The sequence below is a fragment of the Oncorhynchus mykiss genome, chromosome 21 (assembly GCF_057628025.1).
Source record: "Oncorhynchus mykiss isolate SJ-2025 chromosome 21, ASM5762802v1, whole genome shotgun sequence".
Lineage (NCBI taxonomy): Eukaryota > Metazoa > Chordata > Actinopteri > Salmoniformes > Salmonidae > Oncorhynchus > Oncorhynchus mykiss.
In genome coordinates, this window is record NC_143042.1 from 25097143 (window position 1) to 25119385 (window position 22243).

Consider the following 22243-nt stretch of genomic DNA (forward strand, 5'->3'; position numbering starts at 1 on the left):
TCTGTGTCTAGTTAGCTAGTCTTCATCCTCACACTACTGTTCCAACAGGGATTGGACCGAACGAAAAAGCAGAACTTTGGTGGAGGAAACACCGCTTGGGAGGAGAGGGCACTTTCCAAATATGAGACAAGGTAAGATTCCTATACACCACTCATCATAATACACTATTCCTCCTAATGCTGGACTGTTGCAGTGCTTATCGCATATCTGCTTGCTCTGATCAGTGATTGCTAAACCTATTTGTCATGCTGACCCAGACCACGTATTCTCTGACGCAGTGGCACAATAGAAGCTGATTTTCTGTCTCTTCCCTTTGTCTTCTCCCCCTCTCCTCAGTGAGATCCGCCTAGTTGAGATTCTGGAGAATCTGTGTGACAGCAGCAGCTTTGACTGTAACCACATGGTAGAGGAGCATGAGGACCACTTTGAGACCTGGTGGTTCAAGAGGTGAGTACTTGACTGCTCAGCTAGAACAACAGGGCAGCACATGTCTCATTAGCACAAAACCCCTTAGTCCTTTTACTTCTCCTGGAGCATAGGCCACTGACATCAGACTTCAAGACCCCACTATCTTTGTCCTTGTGGAATCTCTGAACTTCCAGGCTACAATTCAAATGTGTATTGGGATTTTTTAAATCTCACTCTTCCAATCCAGGCAAAATAAGCATCCTGATCTGTATAAGTGGTTTTGCGTTGATACCATCAAGGTGTGCTGTTCGACGGGAACGTTTGGCCCTGATTGTAATGGTAAACACTTACTCCTCCAAAACCACTTTATTTGACTAATACCAACCAGCCATGGGGGAATAAAAATAATCTGTTTCCTCCTGACAGCCTGTATGGGGGGTTCTGAGAGGCCTTGCCATGGCAATGGCGTGTGTGACGGTGATGGAACACGAGGGGGTAACGGCAGGTGCAACTGTGACCATGGTTACAAGGGGGAGTTCTGTCTGGACTGCATGGACGGATACTTCAATGAAATTAGGAACGACACGTTTTCACTATGCACAGGTAATTGATTTATTATGTTTGCATGTTCATTTTAACAATGGTTTACACAAATCCAGTCCTTTCAGATCTAAGCAATGTGCCTAGGGGACAGGCTTTGTGTCTTTGGAGCAGGGCATGCATCTCAACCACCTTTCCCACTCAATTCCCTACACTACAGAGTGCCACACCTCCTGCAAGACCTGCACTGGTATGACCAATGAGGACTGTGAGAAGTGCAAGACTGGCTGGGGGGAGGATGATGAGAGGACCTGTCTTGGTGAGAGACATTTTTATACCTTTTCATGGCATAATAAGTACTTTCCCTGTCATGAATTTGACATCAAGCTCAATCTCCCTTTTCTTGTTCCTTTTCATTGTGTGACCCTAGATGTGAACGAGTGCTTGAACGACCCTCCTTTCTGCAAAGAGGATCAGTACTGTCTGAACACGGATGGCTCGTTCTCCTGTAAAGGTACTGTAAAACTGGTCTACTACTTAGTGAGAGGATGATATTTACTATGTTGTTGGATGGATACAGCTATTGTATAAGGGACTGAAAATATAAACATGTATACTAAGCTATTTGTAGTAAACTTTAAACAAGTATTAACATTTGACCTCTGTTCTCCTCTCTGGCAGGCTGTGACGAGTTGTGTTCAGGCTGTACTGGGGCAGGGCCTGATAAGTGCCAGAGCTGTGCTCCTGGCTACCAGGACACAGAGGGCACCTGCACAGGTAGGGAGTCATGGGAATCTGCATACGTGGAGTGTGTCTGAAAGTGGGCTTTGCAATTCAAGTGGGAGGATCAACACACGTGGGTGTATTGAAAAGTAACCACTAGTTGGGCAGATTTGTGTGGCTGCATGCTGCTTCCTTGTAGCATTTTAGCTAAGCCTAACCCCTTTCCTAACCTTAACCTCATTCCCCTAACGTACCTTACTGGCTTAGTGAAAATGCTACAAGGAAGCAGCCACTCAAGTATTGTGGCAACTAATCTGCCCAATTAGCTATTTTGACACACACACTGGTGTTGATCCTCCCACTTTTCTATCTTGCAACACCCACTTTCAGTATGGCCCTGGTGGAATACTGAGGAAGTATCTTCCTTTCTTCCCTCCTTCCTTTTCTTCATTATTTTATCCTTCCTCCTTTCCCTCCCTGATATAAGCCACTGTCAGTTGTCCAGCCTTACGTCAGAGAGTGCTGTTGAGACTACTGTAGACCTTCATTTCAAAACTGTTTTAATAAGTTAATTGGTGCTGTGAATATATTTGTAAGTGTTTTATCTAAAAAGGTTAACTTTTGTTTCAGTTTCACTTTTTTATGACATTCACTGAGGATGGTACTGTTTGTTACTATACAAGTACTTTGCCAACTGTTGATGTACAATGACTTTATAAAACTTCTGTCTGATAACCTCTTGTCAAACAACTTTTCAGGAAATGGAAAGAATTACCATATTTTTCCCATTAACGAACATAAAACTTCAGAATCTATTTTGAATACATTTATCTTGGTTCTAGAGTCATGACATTAGTACACTGAGGGGAGTTAATGCCTTCAATAAATATAACAAATTATATTAATTGGCAGAATTGTGTCATCACAGTGCCGAAAACCAATTTGATTGTCGATCTGTTCAGATGTGAACGAGTGTGAGCAGACTGATGCTGTGTGTACTGCGGAGAACCAGGAGTGTTTGAACAACAAAGGAAGCTACATCTGTATCTGTGCCAGCAGGTACGAGGAACAGGAGGGAGTCTGTGTCAAAATACCAGAGCCAGGTAATCAATAACAACGATCTGGACTAGTTTATTTATGAATTTGAAATGCATTATATACATGATGACAGCACTTTAATTGAGTATAGTTATCTTGTGTTATTGAAATATTGTTTTTATGTAATAAGTCTTGTCAACCGCAACCATAAATGACATTAAATCCAAATTAAATCACTCTGACTTGGCAAGTTAAGTACACTGTAGTTACTACTACAGTAACCATATACGATCTATGAAATACTGCAGACGCAGTTGTATCAGATTACTCTTGGTTGACACTGTATTTGACAGCAGTGCGTGATCAAGCAAGTATGTGATATAATTAGATCCTTCATTGTCCTCAATGAGGTCATTCCTTTTGCAGCATACACTATACGTGAAGACAAAATAAACACACAAGGATATTGTGTTGCCTTGTACAGAACATGAGTTGAGGGGTGTGGGACTTGTGCTGATCAGTTCTTATTTTCAAGTGCTGTTGGTTTTGTCTTTGTTACCTTCAGAGGAGAATGAGGCAGAAATAGTGACACGTCCAGAAGAGCACGAAGACCTTTGACCTCAGGAAATGAACTAATAGGAACAAACCAGGAAGAGCATTTGGAGTAAATTATGAGGTGGGTGTCACCCGTGAGACTACACCCCTATAGCTCACAGCATCAGAATATATTAAGGCCACTCCCTTTAAAGCATTACGGCTACATGGCAGTTGATCACTCGACATGCATACTGCACTCTTTACAGATTTATACCTGTCGCTCATGGATGGACAGCCAACAGAATGGCTGAGAAAATTAAAGATTCAACCCCCAAGTACTCTGGTTCTTGTTTTTGCTGTGATTAACCCAAGTGTTGTCTGGTTTTTAAATTCATGCAGGATTTTGAACGTTATTCAAATAAAGTTTGAGAACAGAAATTATCCTGCATATCTCTGATTTTATGCATCTTTCTGGATTAGCAGTGCCTAAGACGTCAATGCAAATTTAAATACTGTTGTAGTTTTCAAAGTTGAGCACAGAGTGGCACCCTAATCACACAGAATATATCTCAATTCCGCTGGATGAGGAGCTTGTTGAAACCTGTCCTGGCTGGTGCTTTCCACACAAAAAAAGAAGTCGCAACTTCCTCCACCTCACACACACTGCTTATTACCCACATTTCCTCTCCTCTGTCTGTGGTACTTCTCCAGTGTTTCATCTGCTCAAAACAGCAATGTGTGCCAAAAGTGAGATGAGACTTTAGTTTACAAGAACCCTCAATGATATTCCCCATCTGTGTGCATAATGGCTTTGTTTTTTGCACCCAGATGCAAGATGTTACGTCGCCTTTGTAAAGTAAGATGGGCCAAGATCACCCTATTTAGATTTACACACAACGGAATACAACCAATGCAATTCAGGTTTGTATAGATAGGTTAGGGGGAGTAGTAAAAAAAAAAACTTTTTCAGGACCCTGTCATTCAAAGATAATTTGTAAAAATCCAAATGTCTTCCCATGCTGCTTCAATGAACCATAAACAGTTAGTGGCCGTTCCACAGGTGCATGTTCATTAAGACACTAACAGCTTACAGATGGTAGGCAATTAAGGACACCGTTGTGAAAATTTAGGACACTAAAAGAGGCCTCTTTACTGACTCTGTCAAAAGACAGATGCCCAGGGTCCCTGCTCATATGCATGAACGTGCCTTAGGCATGCTGCAAGGAGGCATGAGGACTGCGGATGTGGCCAGGACAGTAAATTGCAATGTCCGTACTGTGAGACACCTACGACAGCGCTACAGGGAGACAGGCCGGACAGTTGATCGTCCTCGCAATGGAAGATCACGTGTAACAACACCTGCACAGGATCGGTACATCTTGAACATCACACCTGCGGGACAGATACAGGATGGCAACAACTGCCAGAGTTACACCAGGAACACATAATCCCTCCATCATTGTACAGACTGTCTGCAATAGGCTGAGGGAGGTTGGACTGAGGGTTTGTAGGCCTGTTGTAAAGCAGGTCCTCACCAGCAATCACCGGCAACAACGTCACCTATGGGCACAAATCCACCGTTGCTGGACCAGACAGGACTGGCAAAAAGTCGCAATTTTGTCTCACCAGGGGTGATGGTCAGAGTCGCGTTTATCGTCTAAGGAATGAGCGTTACACCGAGGCCTGTACTCTGGAGCGGGATCAATTTGGAGGTGGAAGGTCCGTCATGGTCTGGGGCGGTGTGTCACAGCGTCATCGGACTGAGCTTGTCATTGCAGGCAATCGCAACGCTGTGTGTTACAGGGAATACATTATCCTCCCTCATGTGGTACCCTTCCTGCAGGCTCATCCTGACATTACCCTCCAGCATGACAGTGCCACCAGCCATACTGCTCGTTCTGTGCGTGATTTCCTGCAAGACAGAAATGTCAGTGTTCTGCCATGGCCAGTGAAGAGCCCGGATCTCAATCCCTTTGAGCACGTCTGGGACCTGTTGGATCGGGGGCTGAGGGCTTGGGCCATTACCCCCAGAAATGTCCGGGAACTTGAGGTGCCTTGGTGGAAGAGTGGGGTAAGATCTCATAGCAAGAACTGGCAAATCTGGTGCAGTCCATGAGGAGGAGATGCACTGCAGTACTTAATGCAGCTGGTGGCTTATTTTTTATCTTGAACCCCCCCCCCCCCCCCCTTTGTTCAGGGACACATTATTCAATTTCAAGTCATGTGGCTGTGGAACTTGTTCAGTCTGTCTCAGTTGTTGAATCTTATGTTCATGCAAATATTTACACATGTTAAGTTTGCTGAAAATGAACCCAGTTGACATTGAGAGGACGTTTCTTTTTTTTGTTGCTGATTTTAGTTTTTGTGATGCCCTAATAGTGCTCGGAAACACAAGGAAAGCTGAGCTTGCAACACTCCCAACTCAACACTGTATTGCAGTCAGTTAGGAAAGTATGTGTTCGCGTCAGAACAGGTTGCTGTGGAGACTTAGTGATGCAATGAGTAGTCCTTCAGCTTTGCTCTTTTCCAACATTTCTCTCTGTTGCTCTTGCTTTCAAGCTCAAAAACAACAATAGACTGTGAAGATTGACATGGAAGTCTTTGCAGCTGACAGACCAAGGCACTTCAAACGGAACTAGTACGCTCCATTGATGCTCTTTTTAGCCTGCATTCTAACCCTTTTGTGGAGTAAATCCCTGCCTGAACTGTCAAATGGCCTCTGAAGTCTAAAAGTAAGTGTATGTATGTGTGTGTGTGTGTGTGTGTGTGTGTGGGTTGGTTGAAGGGCTGCTAGGCTCTCTTCCACATCTGTTGTGGTTCTGTGCTGCCAGTAAAGGCCAGCTGAGGTCCACATGGTCCGGTTATACTCAGGGTGACCACAAGGACAGGGAGTACAGACAGACTTCCCAAGGGATGATGAAATAGTTTATTTTCATTCAGAAATGCTTTCGTGAGTTCAAGACAGGTGTCATCCATTGACACGTTTACATGCATCTCTGGTGTCATCACCCCTTGTTAAATTGTCTGAGACTGTAGGCCGACCAGCTGGTTGGGCTTGTTGATGACTGGTTTTGGATGGGCCTGACCTTAATGAATGTCATGCTATGATCTGAATTCACTTCTCTGAGGGCAGTGTGCCAGAGGATGTAGAGTCAATGATGGGCCACGGAATTGCAATGCAGGATACTTGTTCCCCCCTTTCCTCTCTCTGGCTTCAAACCCAGTGCCCTGTCTTTCCCTCTCCTCTCACCCCTCCAACTGTGGTTTCGGGTTTGGATCACTGCAGCGCAGTGAAGCAGTTGCATCGTCGTTTCGCTTAGGCTACTGCCTGATGTGGCTCGCTTCTTTCCTCTGTACTCTTCTGATGTGGTCAGGTCTGCTTTTTCTACACACAGCTGGACTGAGAAACCGATGTCCATCACTGAAGCCTGGACAAATTTATAGCCATGCAGACAGTTAGAGAATGGATAGTCAGAAGCCTTGGATGTGTGTAAGGTTGTCCCAAATTGTACCCTTTTCCCTATATAGTGCACTACTGCCCTATGGTCCCTGGTCAAAAGTAATGCACTACATAGAGAATAGGGTGGACTTTGGGATGGACCCTGAGTCTGAGTAGAGGGGAAACCAGCTGGGGCCTGTATTGTGGCCTGAGGCAGAGTAGAGGAGCTGCTTGCTGGGAAATTGTATTGTTGTGTGAAGTGAATTAATTTCCTGGCCTGACTGACTTGCCCTCCCTGTGACCTCTGTAACATGGCAGACCCCTAATGTTGAGATACAGGGAGCTCTGTGTTATCTTAATGCTGCTGATATACACCCGTCAGCAGCTGAGCACAGAGTGTTTATACAGTGGACTACTAACACTTCTGCCTTTCCATCACGATGTCATTGAGTCGCTCACCCTCCCTTCTAGCTAAATTAGGGTGATGCATCAATGCCATTGAAAAGACCTATGATGAATATCCATAATCTTTTCACTTATTCACAGCAGCTTACTTTGGTCATTAGTAGTGCACTATATGATGTATTACTCTGATGAAAAGTATTGCACTATGAAGGGAACAGAAAGTGATTTGAGTCTTGTGCTCTGCTCCTAGGAGTGTGTGAATGTGCTGTCTTCTGCAGTCTGATGCAGACCTGAGTCAGGCAGACAGCAGCATTTTTCTCAGGAGGGAGTGGCGTTGGCACACACACTTCTGCTGCGCAATGCTACTGAGAGACTGCAGACAGACTGGTCAGATGGATTGATGTTGCCCCTCTCTCTGATATCTGAGCCAGTGTGTGTGTGTGTACACACACCCTTGCACGTTTACGTGTGTGTCACCGCTCTGATCTCTAGCACACACACTTCAGGAATTATAGGACTTTGACTTTCATCTCTCAGGAAGGCTTTGTCTGGTTTCCACGAGACGAGAGCTGCACGCCAGCCTCAGCTCAGTGCGGTCAATCAACATCGACTGCATTGCTTGGTTGAAGAAGAGAGGTGCCATGACTTCAGCATTTAGTGGTGTTGGCCTGGGCCATGTTTTGTAATGATGTAGGATGTAGACAAACATGGAGGAGCAGGAACAAGGAAGCTATGAGATGATGTATCCAGTCCATGAGGCACTTGGAGGGAATAGGAGGATGTTTGAAGAGCTACTTTCTGGCCTTCAGTATCTTTCAGACATTTCTATGAAATGTTTGAAGCATTTTCTCAAGACTGGCCATCAGTCTGTTTTAGGCATTCAGGTGAAATTTCACATGTCTACTTTATGGAATGGTGTGTCGGATGCACAGTCCTTCAATATAAAATCAATCGATGTTTAGTCAGCATAACATCGAGCCATTGAATCATCTGCATTAAAATGTTATGATCTAAATTATGCCATGATTACTTTCTTTAATCATACTGTTATGCCTTTTTTGTTTTTTATTACATCACTTCATAATATTGAGACTGTATAGGAAGGGAAATTAGTCTTGACTTTTGTGTAAAGTCTGTCTGTAATAAACCCAGCTACCACATCACAGAAAACCATAGCCACAACAGTTTCAAAGCAGGTACCAGCTCATATGCTGCTTATTAAAACAGGCTTTATAGTGATCCAGATCTTGTATATGTGTTTCAAATGGCACCCTATTCCCTATATAGTGTATTACTTGGGGCTCTGGTCAAAAGTGGTGCACTACATAGGGAATAGGGTGCCATTTGCGACGAAGCCTTTTGCTTCTGCGTTCTCTCTTCTCTTTCATTTCCTGACCAATATCATCTGATTCTGTTTCATCTCGACCGTGACCCTGAGTGGGATTGAGAATAAGATGGGTTCCTCTTTGAGAATCTTATGAGGGTTTAGCGAAGTAATTCACACACTATCATCTTGATCTACTACTGGATGTTACTTAACTTAAGCACATAACATTTGCCAGTTTACCATTTTTAAAGAAGATGAAATTGAAATACCAAAACATTGAATGACATTTCGAAGGACTGTGTTTTATGACACATCACTGTAATGTAATCCTGTGAAAATAGAATGTAGGTTTGTATTGTGTTGTTGTTTAGTCACATGGTACAGTGGAAAGCCACTCCACCATGTCATGTGTAACTTACCTCTCCCTTCAGAAGAGTACTTCAAGAGTTCAGGGTACTTTTAATACTGCTGTGAATGTACAGTACATCTACCACTTGTCAGACAGTTATGTCACCGTTTGTGTATTGTCATTGGAAATTAATCAGCAGCTGTAATGAAAGTGATATATGGAATAATCACATTTTGTGAGCATGTTCACGTGTTTATGCACATGTGTGTATTAGAAAGTGGGTTGGGTGGAGGGCAGAGAGAGAGAGAAAGACAGTGATGACTCTGCAGTCCCATTCCTGCCGGGTAAAGATTGAGGCAGGGAAGAGTGCTGGGCCAGCTAGCTGCCTTCTAACAGGTCAGCAATTCGGGGCATATATCAGCAGCTCTTTTGGGCACACTTGTTTACACATGTCAACCTATTGCTAATCTGAGTATCATCCTTATTTTCTCATATTTTAATATCATGGAACATCAGTCCTTGCAGACATAGCTCTGTGAATTTGAGAGTGGTTACATTTCTCCAGCCCCATCCCTCAGCTTTGAACAAAACTGTGGCGGGGAGGCCACGTTTTTATTGTTTCAACTGCTGATTGCCGCTTTAAGGACCGTTTCCTAGTCAGACTGCCAGAATTTTGTAAAAAAAATAATTATGTTGGTATTTTTGCCTCAGTTTGTAGTGGCCCAGCTTAGTTTGTGGCCCAGTTTATAGCCATTGATCTAGCTGCTCTTACGTAAGCGATGAGGGAGCTTCCCTTTTGGAACACTCCAGGTAGAATTTGCCTCTAGGCAAAGATCTAGGATCAGCTTTCCCTCTCCCAATACTAAGCAAAACCATTAGAGAAAAAAAAATCGAAACTGACCAGTGTATTGGAGATGTGTGTCACCAACACCCATTCATTTTCTCCCTGCTGAGCCCCCATTCAGCCACCTGTATCAGTGCATATCTTTGCCACAGGGGCTAACATCCTTTCCCCCTCCCCACCTCTCTCCTCCTGTCGTTCTTTCCCCTCCACCGCTCTCCTCTTACCCTCTCCTCCCTCCTTTCATCCTCTCATCTCTTCTACCTGAGTAGGATGGTTCTGTACCTGGCCTGTGTATCATATCCAGCCAGTAGTAAAGCGTTAGAAGAGGAGGTGGGTCCTGTGAGTCTACAATCCTCAGAGGAGGGACAAGCCTGGCCTACTGCTACAGTCTGTGTACGCATGCCTAATTCATAGGAGAATAACAAGCCATCCAGCCGCTTCCCCCTCCATCCTTTCCACATGCCTACTCCATTCCCTCTTTTTGTGTGGTTACATGTTATTGCCTAAACTCTAAACCCTTCTCAATGGTCCGATTGACAACTTGGAAAACGGCTCAGCGATTGGCCGACGGTGAATGAAATAGCTAAGATATTGAACATATTGGGGAGGCAGCGTGAGTGTTTTCACAACACCCTCGTAGACCTTTTCCTGCACTCTGACCTCAGGATAACGCATGCATCAAGGGTGTCATAATACTTTTGTTCCTACCTCTAGTTATCTGTAGAGGAATGCATGAATTCTTTTTTTCAGGCCAATTTTCAAACTTAGAGTAGAACTTGGTGGCAAAGCATGGATGAGAACACTTTCTTGTGCGAAATGCATGGCAACAAATGTATCGTTCAATATTCATTTTGTGAGATAGGAAGTTGGTCAGATCTGGCTTTTGGCCCCTTTTCCACCTCCCCTCCTCCCCCTGCCTTCCCTCTCTGCCTCCCCTGTAGCCCACACTGCTCGCAGAATGTGACCATTTAGTGGGTGGAGATGGGAGAGAAAATAGTGTTCTTGTGATTGTGTGTGTGCCTATATACGTCATTCCTCCCTGCACCTGTGTGTGTGTGTGTGTACTGCGTTCACGCCGGCTTCTTGTTTTGAAATGCAACCTAGGTCCAGTGAAAGAGTTCCTAACTAGAACAAAATGTAGAGGCTCCCGCCACACACAGCTATGCCCCCAGCTCTCTCTGGTCTGCCAGCATCCCAAATTGCAGCCTGTTCCCTGTAGTGCACTACTTTTTACCAGAGCCCTGCTCTCCTCAGTGTTACACGAGCCTAACAGGCTCTCTGTGGTGCCTGGTGTCACCTTGCTCTGTTGCTCTAGTCCCCAGTTTCCACATTCAGAGCCCCTGGGCTGTTCTCCTGGCCTACCTGGCCTGGACAAACAGAGCCAAGTGAGGGAGCCTGTGTGAGAGCTGAGGTTAAAATGTTCTCTTTCACTCAGTCATGGATACTTTCACACACATACACTCTTACACTTACTCAAATATAAATAGAGAGAGATATGCCTGGTGGAGACATGGAGTAGACCTGATGACCTTGACCAGAGGGAACCGAGCATCTCTCCCACACAAACAAATAACCTGCTTGCAGCCAGGGGGCAGTGGCGACCCGCTCTGCCCCACCTGTTTAGCAAAAAATATACATACATTCCGACTGGGAAAATACATTTGGAACGGTCATCGAACTCGGAATTCCAAGGCTCCGACATGAAGATCACTGATGTCATGATTCAACCATGTTTTTTTCAGAGTTCCCAGTTGTCTTGAAAGCACCATAAATCCAGAGAATGCCAGACTTTGATAAGGTTTGATGACCAAATTTGCCCACAAGAAGGACCGCCGCGCCTCCTTCCTGTTCAAGTGAGCACAGCAAAACAAGGTGAGTCCTAAAATGTTGTATGCTGCCACATACATTTTAATATGCCAGGGAAATATGTATACTGTAGCTAAGAAAGTAATACTAAGTGTATGTTGTGTAGTAAACCATTGTAGCAAATGTGCCTCACCCTAATAATTTGGTCCCTTTCCCCTTCATAACTTACTACTGTTCTGACTTGATGGTGCACATGTAGCCTATAGCCCATTTTAGAGAAATGTTATCAAATATTGTAAGAGCTTCCATTGTCTGCTTATATGCCCCCTTTATTTATCCTACAGTTCTAACTTGGTGTACAGGGATAATACTGTAAGAACGGCCCATGTTCTGAATTCTGTCGCTGTACATTTCAAAAGTCCCGAACAAATGGTTATATTGACTACGTGCGTCCTAGCTCTCTCATTAATGTCTTCATCAAAATGACAGATTGCCTCTTATCTTCTCGTCGTCCCCTTATGCCATAGTTTGTACATCTCAATTGTCAGTAGAAACCACTTTTGTTTAAGCAAGTCAGCCATATCAGCTGTCTTAATTTTTAGCATTTTTAAAAAAAGCAGTAAATAAGGCTGAATTAACTGTTTCGCTGCAAGACAGGGCTCTGCTTATAGCGAGGTGTAGCAGTGGTAAGGATTCACTAAATGCTGCTGAAAAGAAAGCTCTGCTTTTGGGCAGCTTTGTTTAGCCCCTAACAGTTTGTGGGCACTGTTATAGTGCAATTAATGTATTGTTTAGTGTTGTTTTGTGTAGTGGCTTTGCTGGCATGAATCACCCCTTTATTTATTATTTTTGCCCCACCAAGATTGAAACGCTTAAATCGCCACTGCCAGGGGGGCATCAAGGTCAAGCACAAAATATAAAGCAAAGATCTGTCTTTGTGAAGGGAACTTCTGTGCTTTGTCTGAAGTAGAATAACCACCTCTTTCACAAAATGCCCCCCTCTCTCACAAACATCTCCACCTGGTCGATCCTGTCGTTCAAAGAGGAACACATGGGGTGGTAATTGGCGGTACTGAAGCAGAGCTCTTGTTCGTTCAATCATTCATCCATCCCTCCCTGGTCAAGAACTGTGTTTCTAGTGTACCTCTTCTTCAAACAATCACTGTCTGTTTTCATTATAGCAGGGGAAACACTCAGTGGTTGGTGGGTGAACCAAAGGTGAACGGCATGGTTTTCTGTGAAACAGAAAGAGTGTAGTGTACCTATTGAAGGTAGATTAGTATGGTATGAAAGAGAAGGGTTGTATTTGATGGCTTACCCACTCGTGTCCCTGTGTTGTGGTATTGTAAAGTGTGATAATGCAGTTGCCGTGTTGCAGGAAATGTAGCCCTGGCCCAGTATAATGGCAGAGCTGCTGATGATGTTGCTGATGCTCATAGGTTCTTCCACAGTTCACAGAACATGCTCTGACCAATGACAATGGCTGCCTACTGGTGTTGACCAATGACAAAGACCCTCTGAAGGTCCTGGCCTGAGTCCAATTGATAAAACAAACAAATTAACAAAAAACACCATTCACAACTGTGAATGTGAATGTCCATTCTTATCATTCCTGCCGAAGTGGGGCCAGGACAGGGCCTGCTCTGTGTGTGACACCCTTGGTGACAGTATATGACCTGAATGACCTCTTTATACCAGACCTCCGTACATTTTCCTAAAGTACTATATCTCTATTGACAGCCATCTTGCACAAATATTCACCTCTTATTATCGGGGACTGGAGATTTTCCTGACCAGAAAAAGCTCTGGGTTGTTAGGTACTATAATCCTATATGTCATTCTGTCATGGTCCTGACAGTACATTTGCTCTTTGACTGCGGACAGCACGTGAGGTACACCATGGTTATACAGAGAGAAAAATCCTTTGGTGCCCTCATTGATCCAGAGTCCATGATAGACCATGAACTTCCTCACCACAGGGCACCAAGGGGTCGAGAGTTGGCTCTCCGTGCTCCCCTCCTCTCTCCTCCCCACTCTACACCTGGTTAGCTGGCAGGTATAACAACAACAATAAAACAGCCACGCAACATCTGAGGGGTATACTACAAAGCAGAATCAATGAGTTGGCCAGCTAACTTGCCTAAATATTCAGAAATAATTAAAACATTTTTTTTAGAAAGGATAGCTTGAAATGAGCATTGTCTATTTGACTTAACAACCAAAAACACATTGAAGTCTGGCTTTCTTAATGTTCTTGAAAATCAGTAGATAATTTGGGTTGTTTATGAAAGTTAGCTGGCCAACTCATTGATCCTGCTTAGTACGGATCTTAACTTGATCACTATTTTTTTGCAGAAAATGTACCTGCTGCATAGGAAATTCAAATGAGCCTGGTGAGTCTCTGAAAATGAGCAGTTATCTTTCTCCCCATGAGTGGGCAGTCATTGGGATCATTGCTTGCTCTCATCAAAATAATTTTCACTCTTGCAAGCTGAAACGTTATGCCTAGGTCCTATTACTGCAATGCAGTCATACACATCAACAACCGTCTTTTTATATAGCCATTAGGTTACGGCATGCAAGTGTCAAGTGTATCCTAAGGTCAAAATTCAGTTAAATCATGGCCTGGGGTGGTCTCGTGGTTAGGGTCACTGACTTGAGCATGCACATATAAGCCTACCAGGTTAGCATGGGTTCAATTCTGGTCCATGTCCTTCTGGCACTAATAATTAAATCCCACATTATGCCCACTCTGGTATTGGCACATGCGCTCTAGCCAACAGCTTGCATATACAGTGCAGGTATAGTTTATTACATGATGAGATTATTATGGGTAAAAGTGTTTTTTTATTTTTATTTGTCAAATGGCAGCCAAGCATCGATCATCATGTCACAAGAATAAGACCCTCCATATTTAAAGGAGCATCAACCTATATTAATGGATTTAATTTATTTAACCTTTATTTAACTAGGCAAGTCAGTTAAGAACAAATTCTTATTTACAATTTTATTCAGATTTATTTAAACTTTATTTAACCAGATAGGCTAGTTGAGAACAAGTTCTCATTTACTACTGCGACCTGCCCAAGATAAAGCAAAGCAGTTCGACACAAACAACAACAGTTACACATGGAATAAACAAATATACAGTCAATAATGCAGTAGAAAAAGTCTATATACAGTGTGTGTGTAAATGAGGTAGGATAAGGGAGGTAAAGCAATAAATAGGCCATGGTGGCGAAGTAATTACAATATAGCAATTAAACACTGGAATGGTAGATGTGCAGAAGATGAATGTGCAAGTAGAGATACTGGGGTGCAAAGGATAAATAAATAAATACTGTATGGGGATGAGGTAATTGGATGGGCTATGTACAGGTGCAGTGATCTGTGAGCTGCTCTGACAGCGGGTGCTTAAAACTAGTGAGGGATACGAGTCTCCAGCTTCAGTGATTTTTGCAGTTTGTTCCAGTCATTGGCAACAGAGAACTGGAAGGAAAGGCGTCCAAAGGAAGAATTGGCTTTGGGGTTGGCCAGTGAGATATAGCTGCTGGAGCGCGTGCTACGGGTGGGTGCTGCTATGGTGACCAGTGAGCTAAGGCAGGGCTTTACCTAGCAGAGACTTGTAGATGACCTGTAGCCAGTGGGTTTGGCGGTGAGTATGAAGCGAGGGCCAGCCAACGAGAGCGTACAGGTCGCAGTGGTGGTTAGTATATGGGGCTTTGGTGACAAAACATATGGCACTGTGATAAACTGCATCCAATTTTTTAAGTAGAGTGTTGGAGGCTATTTTGTAAATGACATCGCCAAAGTAGAGGATCGGTAGGATGGTCAGTTTTACGGGGGTATGTTTGGCAGCATGAGTTATTTTTATTCCAAATAACTCCCTACTCCCAAGCATACCCAGAACATGCTTGAAAATATTAAGTGGTACTCAGTGATGTGTTGGATTTGCCCCAAACATAACACTTTGTATTGAATTAATTTGCCACATTTCCTTTGCAGTATTACTTTAGTGCCTTATTGCAAACAGGATGCATGTTTTGGAATATTTGTATTATATACATGCTTCCTTGTTTTCACTCAGTCATGTAGATTAATATTGTGGAGTAAATACAATGTTGTTGGTCCATCCTCAGTTTTCTCCTATCACAGCCATTAACTCTGCAACTGTTTTTAAAATCACCATTGGCCTCATTGGTTTCCTTCCTCTCCGGCAACTGAGTTAGGAAGGATGGCTGTATCTTTGGGTGTATTGATACACCATCCAAAGCATAATTGATAGCATCCCCATGCTCAAAGGGATATTCAGTGTCTGCTTTTTTTATTTTCACACATCTACCAATAGGTGCCCTTTGCAAGGTATTGGAAAACCTCCCTGGTCTTTGTGGTTGAATCTACTTGAAATTCACTTCTCGACTAAGGGGCCTTACACATTATATCATGCATGCATGTGGTACAGAGATGGTGTAATATGAAAAAATCATGTGAACCACTATTATTGCACACAGAGTCCATGCAACTTATTACGTGACTTGTTAAGCACATCTTTACTCTTGTACTTATTTAGGTTTGCCATACAAAGGGGTCGAATACTTATTGACTCAAGACAAGCTTTTTATTTTTATTAATTTGTTTTAAAAAATCTAATAACATAATTCCACTGACATGGGGTATTGTGTCATTTTAAAATCAGGCTGTAACGCAACAAAATGTGCAAAATGTCAAGGGGTGTGAATACTTTCTGAAGTTACTGTAGGTGGTAGTAGTTCCCTATAATCAAATGTATACAGTGAACAGATCAGAGTGGCAGCAAGTCTCAAACCTATAATGATTGATAGCCACGTCCTTTTGATTTGTAATCACTGCCAGTTTAGAAGCCTTTGTTGAGGCCTCGACAAGTGCAAGTTATATAAAACACAAAATATTCAGAAATATGCTGTAATAGCCTGTTTGCACTAATCCCATGTAATTACAGTAAAATACTGTGAAACACCAACATGATTACAGTAACATTTACTTTCTTTCAATAGGCATATTTTACAGTATTTTACTGTGACATTGTTCTACATTTTCTAGTAACTTACAGGAATCTGGTGGGAAATTACTGTGATTATTACAATAAAATAGTTTGCACAAGCTAGAGATGCATCCAAAAGATATCTGGTTTTTAATACAGTCAATTTTGAAGACCAATGTATCCTTAAATAAAACAACATTCCCAGTAACGGTTACAGAAACGTTTTACTCGCTATGACTGTGATATTTGTTTTTTTTATAAACCTTAGATGAATGCACTGACTGTCTGGACACGAGCATCTTTTAAATGTCAAATGGAAATGTTAAAAATGGAAATTTGCAATGCAGACTGTTGGGTATTATTTTAATGAGCTCTGCCCTCAAACTATTTGTATTTTGATCAAATTTGACCTTGTTTTGGAGGCGGATCATTAGAACAATACTGAGCAGTGTGCTTTGCAAGTGTTCATATTTACATTTTGGTCATTTAGCAGACGCTCTTATCCAGAGCGACTTAGTTTAATACACTAAGGTAAACAAGAATATACCATAGACATAGGCAAGAAAAAATATGATTTTACTGTTAGCGAGAATGTTGTAGTTAAGTGGGCTACTTGCAAATCTATATTTATATTAGAAAATACAAAATTAATGTATTCTAATTCAATTGTTCCAAAATAGGCTTCATGAATTGTTGATCATGCCAGTAAAATACAAAATAGGTATGGAAAGTATTGAAATACCTATATCAAATACATGTAACAGAAATACTGCACATCTTTGGCACTAGCTTCATGCAGTGTAAATCTGCAAAGGTTTACTAACCACTGTGCATCCAGTAATGCATTGTAAATTCTAGAAATACAGCATGTTACTGTAGTCAGGTGTTCCAGTAATATGCTGTAGATTTGTGTTACAGTAAAGGTCCTGTAAATCTGCCAGTCATTTACTGTAAAAATTACAGGAAATGTTTTATAGTGCAGTCCACCCACACACACAACGTACCAGCATAACACTGCTCATTATGACAACGACAATAATAGCAACAATGCTGCTACTACAAGCTATTTACCATCACACTCTCTCTTTATACCCTACGTCAGCATCAACAACAACAAACTGCTTCTGCAACCAGTACACTACCAGTGCAAAGTAGTCAACCTTATGCATATGAAACCAATAATATTAAAACTGTTAGTGCTAGATCCCATGGCAATATGTCAATGTGGGAAGATAACGATCTAAAAGCCAAGAGCATGATACTATGGGGGATGATACAAATAGGAGTACAAGTATACAATGAAGAGGGTCTCCCTATATCTCTCTTCTAATCTATAGTGTGGCCCATATTTTAGCTCTGGCCATTCTGTGAACCACAACTTCTGTTGGGTAATCCTATGAGCTGTGTGCCTGCTTTCAACTCAAGATAAACTTGCTGACCAGCCCCTTTATATTCCTACTTCCAAGTTACTTTCCGTTTTGTCCTTCTTGTTCGCAACACAATCTATGCTGACATGTCATATTGGCAACCAACGGCCATGCATGTATTATTCAAGGAACTCATGCGGGGAAAAACATACATAAATTGAAGGAATAGCATGTTTTCAGACGTTTCATCGAAGGCCAAGTGAATCGGAAGAGGTTGGAGGGCAAATGTAAACTGTCTTCGACTATGTGACAGATGTGTGTGTGTGTCAAGGCCCTTGATAGAATATGTGCTGGGCAGAAGTATGAAAAACAAGGATGTGTCTCTGAATCACACACACTCTAGGCAAGTCTCAATTCGCACCCAATAATAATACTGCGCTATTATTGACTTGAGCCATATTAGGCTACTATGGTAACAGCTAGGCCATGCACTACTGCCACTCCATCAACAGAACTCCCCAGCGGGTCAGAAAGGAAAGGATCTTAATGACATCATCTAAACGCTCCATGATTATTCTGAAACCATGACAGCTGGAAATTGGAATAAGTGCAATTCCGGTTCCAGGTTCCGTTCCATTCTACGGATGGATGGATTGGATGATGGCGGCGAAGATGTCTTGGACAATAAACCTGGTCACCATGGCGATGAGGGACAATAAAGCCAGGTGTTTACAGGATGTTGGTCCTGTGTGGGACGTCACCTCAGCCTCAGTCTGTGGTCTTCTGGTGCACACGCACGCACCAACACAATTTCACTCACACACACACACAAAGATCCCTAAATAGCCTGGTTTCCATCCACAACAACAGGATGTCATCACTAAGGCAAACCACACTGGACAGGTCATCATTGTGAGCCATATGTTGACAGTAGAAATTAATGGGGCATTTCTAGAAATAGACATACAGGTAAACAGCAGTAGGTGAGTTACTTGACACCCGTAACCATTCAGTGGTTCGGTTGAGTTAACATTGACATACAGTATACAGCCACCACGATATTGTTGGAAGGTAAATATAGACAATATAAATTTGACATTAAATGTATCTATTTTAAATGACTGAGGTGAACTGAATGTTCTAGCTACTGTAGGTCACACACCTTAGCAGATACATACACGTGCACAAACACACACAAACTCTGTCCAAGTATTACATAAAAACACTGTTAATAGAGGACTCTGTATTCTACTGATACTGGTTTACATGAAGGTCAAGCTGAAATCCAGCCAGGTCACTCAGTACATGAGGAAAACACTGGTTAACTGTAACTCTTTTCACTGAAATTCTGTTATCAGCCCTTTCTTCACACTTTCTCTTTTTCTCTCTCTTTTCTCTCTCTTTTTCTCTCTCTTATCTTTCTGTGTTCCCTTTGGCTAAAATACCTCACCTACCTACCTCAGAAACAGAACACTATTGATATCTCTACTCATATGTCTATTGTATTTTAATATATCTGTGGCATATTTCAATAGATATATATTTTATGTTGACACATTGACTTTTGAATGGCAGAGAATAGAGTGCTACATGAATAGATATGAAGGTGATGGACAATATTGTAATGAATTCAGGGGGGTAGCCCCAACTGGGACTTAAACCGGGGTCCAATAAATGTCTAGCTAACACCTTAACCGGTATGCCAAGAGGTCCTAATCTCTTGACGAGGTCACTTGGTGATGCCTCAAGGTTTTTTACAATATCTTATCCATTGGACAACTCTTTATGTTGCCAAACTGACTTAGTGACTTTGACTTATAAATGAAAGAGAATGGAGAGATATACATTCTTGTAAAAAAGGGTTCTTTTTTTTCCCCCATAGGATAACTATTTTTGGTTTCAGGTAGAACCCTTGGCTGGTAAAAAAGGTTCTACTTAGACGCTTTTAGTGATGAAATATATCGTGAAAGGGTTCCACTTGGAACCAAAAATATATATTTTCAAAGGGTTCTCCTATTGGGACAATTGAATAACCCTTAATGGTTTTAGGTAACACTTTTTTTTTTATTCCTGATTTATTTATTTATTTTTATGCCCGGTGGCATAGCAGGATATTCAGGTTGCTGGCAACCAAGAGGTTGTGAGTTAATAGCCCAAGTGTGGTTAATTCCAAAGTAATCCGAATACAGCAGCCTGCTGTCTCTTACAGAAAGAACATCTTAATCCAGCTAAAAAAATACAGTCATTTGTTGTATATTTTCACTGCACACACGAGCAAGGATTGTTTTTTACAGTGTAATGATTCCTTGTTCCTGGCAGAATGGATGATTATACAAAGAACCAATATAAAAAGGTTCTCCACAGCCCAAAAAAGGCTTCGCCTTCAGGGGCAAAATTAATTTGCACCAATTTTTTAAACTACAAAAAAAATTATGTGTATGATGGAATGGATGGGTCATAGTGATGGTGTGGGAGTGAGAGTTGCCTAGGGAATAAAACTGTGAGTCAGTGAACTCACTCCCTCAGTTCTGCTGTGTTTAGCCCCCTACATTGGGGTCACTGTATTCCCAACTTGATATTTTACTAAAGGGACATGAATGATGACAGGGTAATGGCATGTTGCTGAGGAGACAGCCCGGAAGGGGCTCAGGTGGACAGGGAGAGTAGAAGCTTTGAGGAGGAATGCTTTTAGTCCAAATTACACACTAAAAATACCCACCCCAAAATAAATCTTGACCTGACGCAAACAAAAAATACATTGTTTAAAGAAAATGGATTGGAATTAAGGTTGAGTTTAAAGACAACTCACAGAGCATCTCTTCTTGAGAAAGGTGTGATGCTGAATCGATCAGAAAAGAAAGACACATTCATTGAATAAGTGCTGAAAGTTTTAAATATTGCCACTGCACAGAGTTCATCTCATGGAGACGAAGCGCTTCCTGAAGCCGAGAGACCAGCAGTGGAGCCTAGATGCAGTCATCTGGAAACGCAGGCCACTGCTTACTGCGTATCTCTCTCTCTCTCTCACACACACACACACACACACACACACACACACACACACACACACACACACACACACACACACACACACATATACATATATATATATATATATATATATATATATATATATATATATATATATATATACACACACACACCTACCTACCTCTGTTGCCATGGGTCATGTCCTCTTTACTTTGTTAAAACCTCAGTAAGTCTGGTTGAGCTGAAGTGCTTTGAGGGGGGCCAAAATGAATGGACATGTTCTCCACAAATTGATAATTTTCCCTTCTCCTCAAACAGCTCCCCAGCTGCATTGCATTCCTGTTGCAGTCTTAGCTGCTCCCAGGATGAAGTGCTTGTGTTGGTTACTACAGGAGGTTGGTGGCACCTTAATTGGGGAGATTGGGCTCGTGATAATGGCTGGAGCGGAATAGGTGGAATGGTATCAAATACGTCTATTCCATTCCATTCGCTCCGTTTCAGCCATTATTATGAGCCATTCTCCCCTCAGCAGCCATGGTTACACATGCTGTGTTACTTCCTCTGTAATCAAGACTATAGCCCTGCACCCAGGGAGGTTGGGTTTGAGATGAACCTCTACGGGATCGGTGTCCCCCTCGTGGGACGGTTGAGCTAATGTACGCTAATGTGATTAGCATGAGGTTGCAAGTAACAAAATATATTCCCAGGACATAGGTTTATCTGATACAGGCAGAAAGCTTAAATTCTTGTTAATCTAACTGGACTGTCCAATTTACAGTAGCTATTACAGTGAAATAATTCCATGCTATTGTTTGAGGAGAGTGCATAGTTATTAATGTATTAATAAACCAAATAGGCACATTTGGGCAGTCTTGATACAACATTTTGAACATATATACAATGGTTCATTGGATCAGTCTAAAATTTGCACATACACTGCCATCTAGTGGCCAAAATCTAAATATTGCCTTTCTCTTGCATTTCAAAAACGCATGTCTTTTTTTCTTTGTATTATCTTTTACCAGATCTAATGTGTTATTCTCCTACATTAATTTCACATTTCCACAAGCTTCAAAGTGTTTCCTTTCAAATTATATCAAGAATATGCATATCCTTGCTTCAGGTCCTGAGCTACAGGTAGTTAGATTTGGGTAAGTCCTTTTAGACGATAGTTGGGGAAAAAAGGGTCCGATCCCCAGAAGAGTCGGTTGGTGAGCGCTCTGCTTGTGGTCTCAGCTTGTAATCAGGCCCTATTTCTTCTAAAGTTGAAAGTAGACCTTTCTTTCAGCCTTTGCATACTTTGAACTGTATAACTCAGATGGGAGATTGGAGGTAACAGAAAAAGTACCAGCTGTTCCAATATTGGAAACAAGCTTTTTAACAAGATGTATTACTTACAGTACATGTGCTCAAAAATGAAGTGACCTGCTATAACCTAACCTTTCCTTT

General features: G+C 42.1%; 1 protein-coding gene across 5 annotated transcripts in view; it reads left to right on the plus strand.

Annotated features, from left to right (window-relative positions):
• Positions 1-22243, plus strand: part of LOC100135927 (cysteine-rich with EGF-like domain protein 2) — a 28676-nt gene that overhangs the window by 847 nt on the left and 5586 nt on the right. For 2 of the 5 annotated variants that reach the window (XM_090214320.1, XM_021577588.3), the window contains exons 2-10: positions 49-131; positions 337-447; positions 656-747; positions 835-1011; positions 1169-1267; positions 1379-1462; positions 1630-1725; positions 2634-2774; positions 3275-3684. In XM_090214320.1, the coding sequence (XP_090070446.1) occupies positions 401-447; positions 656-747; positions 835-1011; positions 1169-1267; positions 1379-1462; positions 1630-1725; positions 2634-2774; positions 3275-3327 (789 nt within the window). In that variant the 5' untranslated portion in view covers positions 49-131; positions 337-400 and the 3' untranslated portion in view covers positions 3328-3684. Of the gene's footprint in view, positions 1-48; positions 132-336; positions 448-655; positions 748-834; positions 1012-1168; positions 1268-1378; positions 1463-1629; positions 1726-2633; positions 2775-3274; positions 3685-11352; positions 11483-22243 lie in introns of those variants that run through there. The other 3 variants (XM_090214322.1, XM_090214321.1, XR_016490263.1) reach the window with 2 other exon arrangements.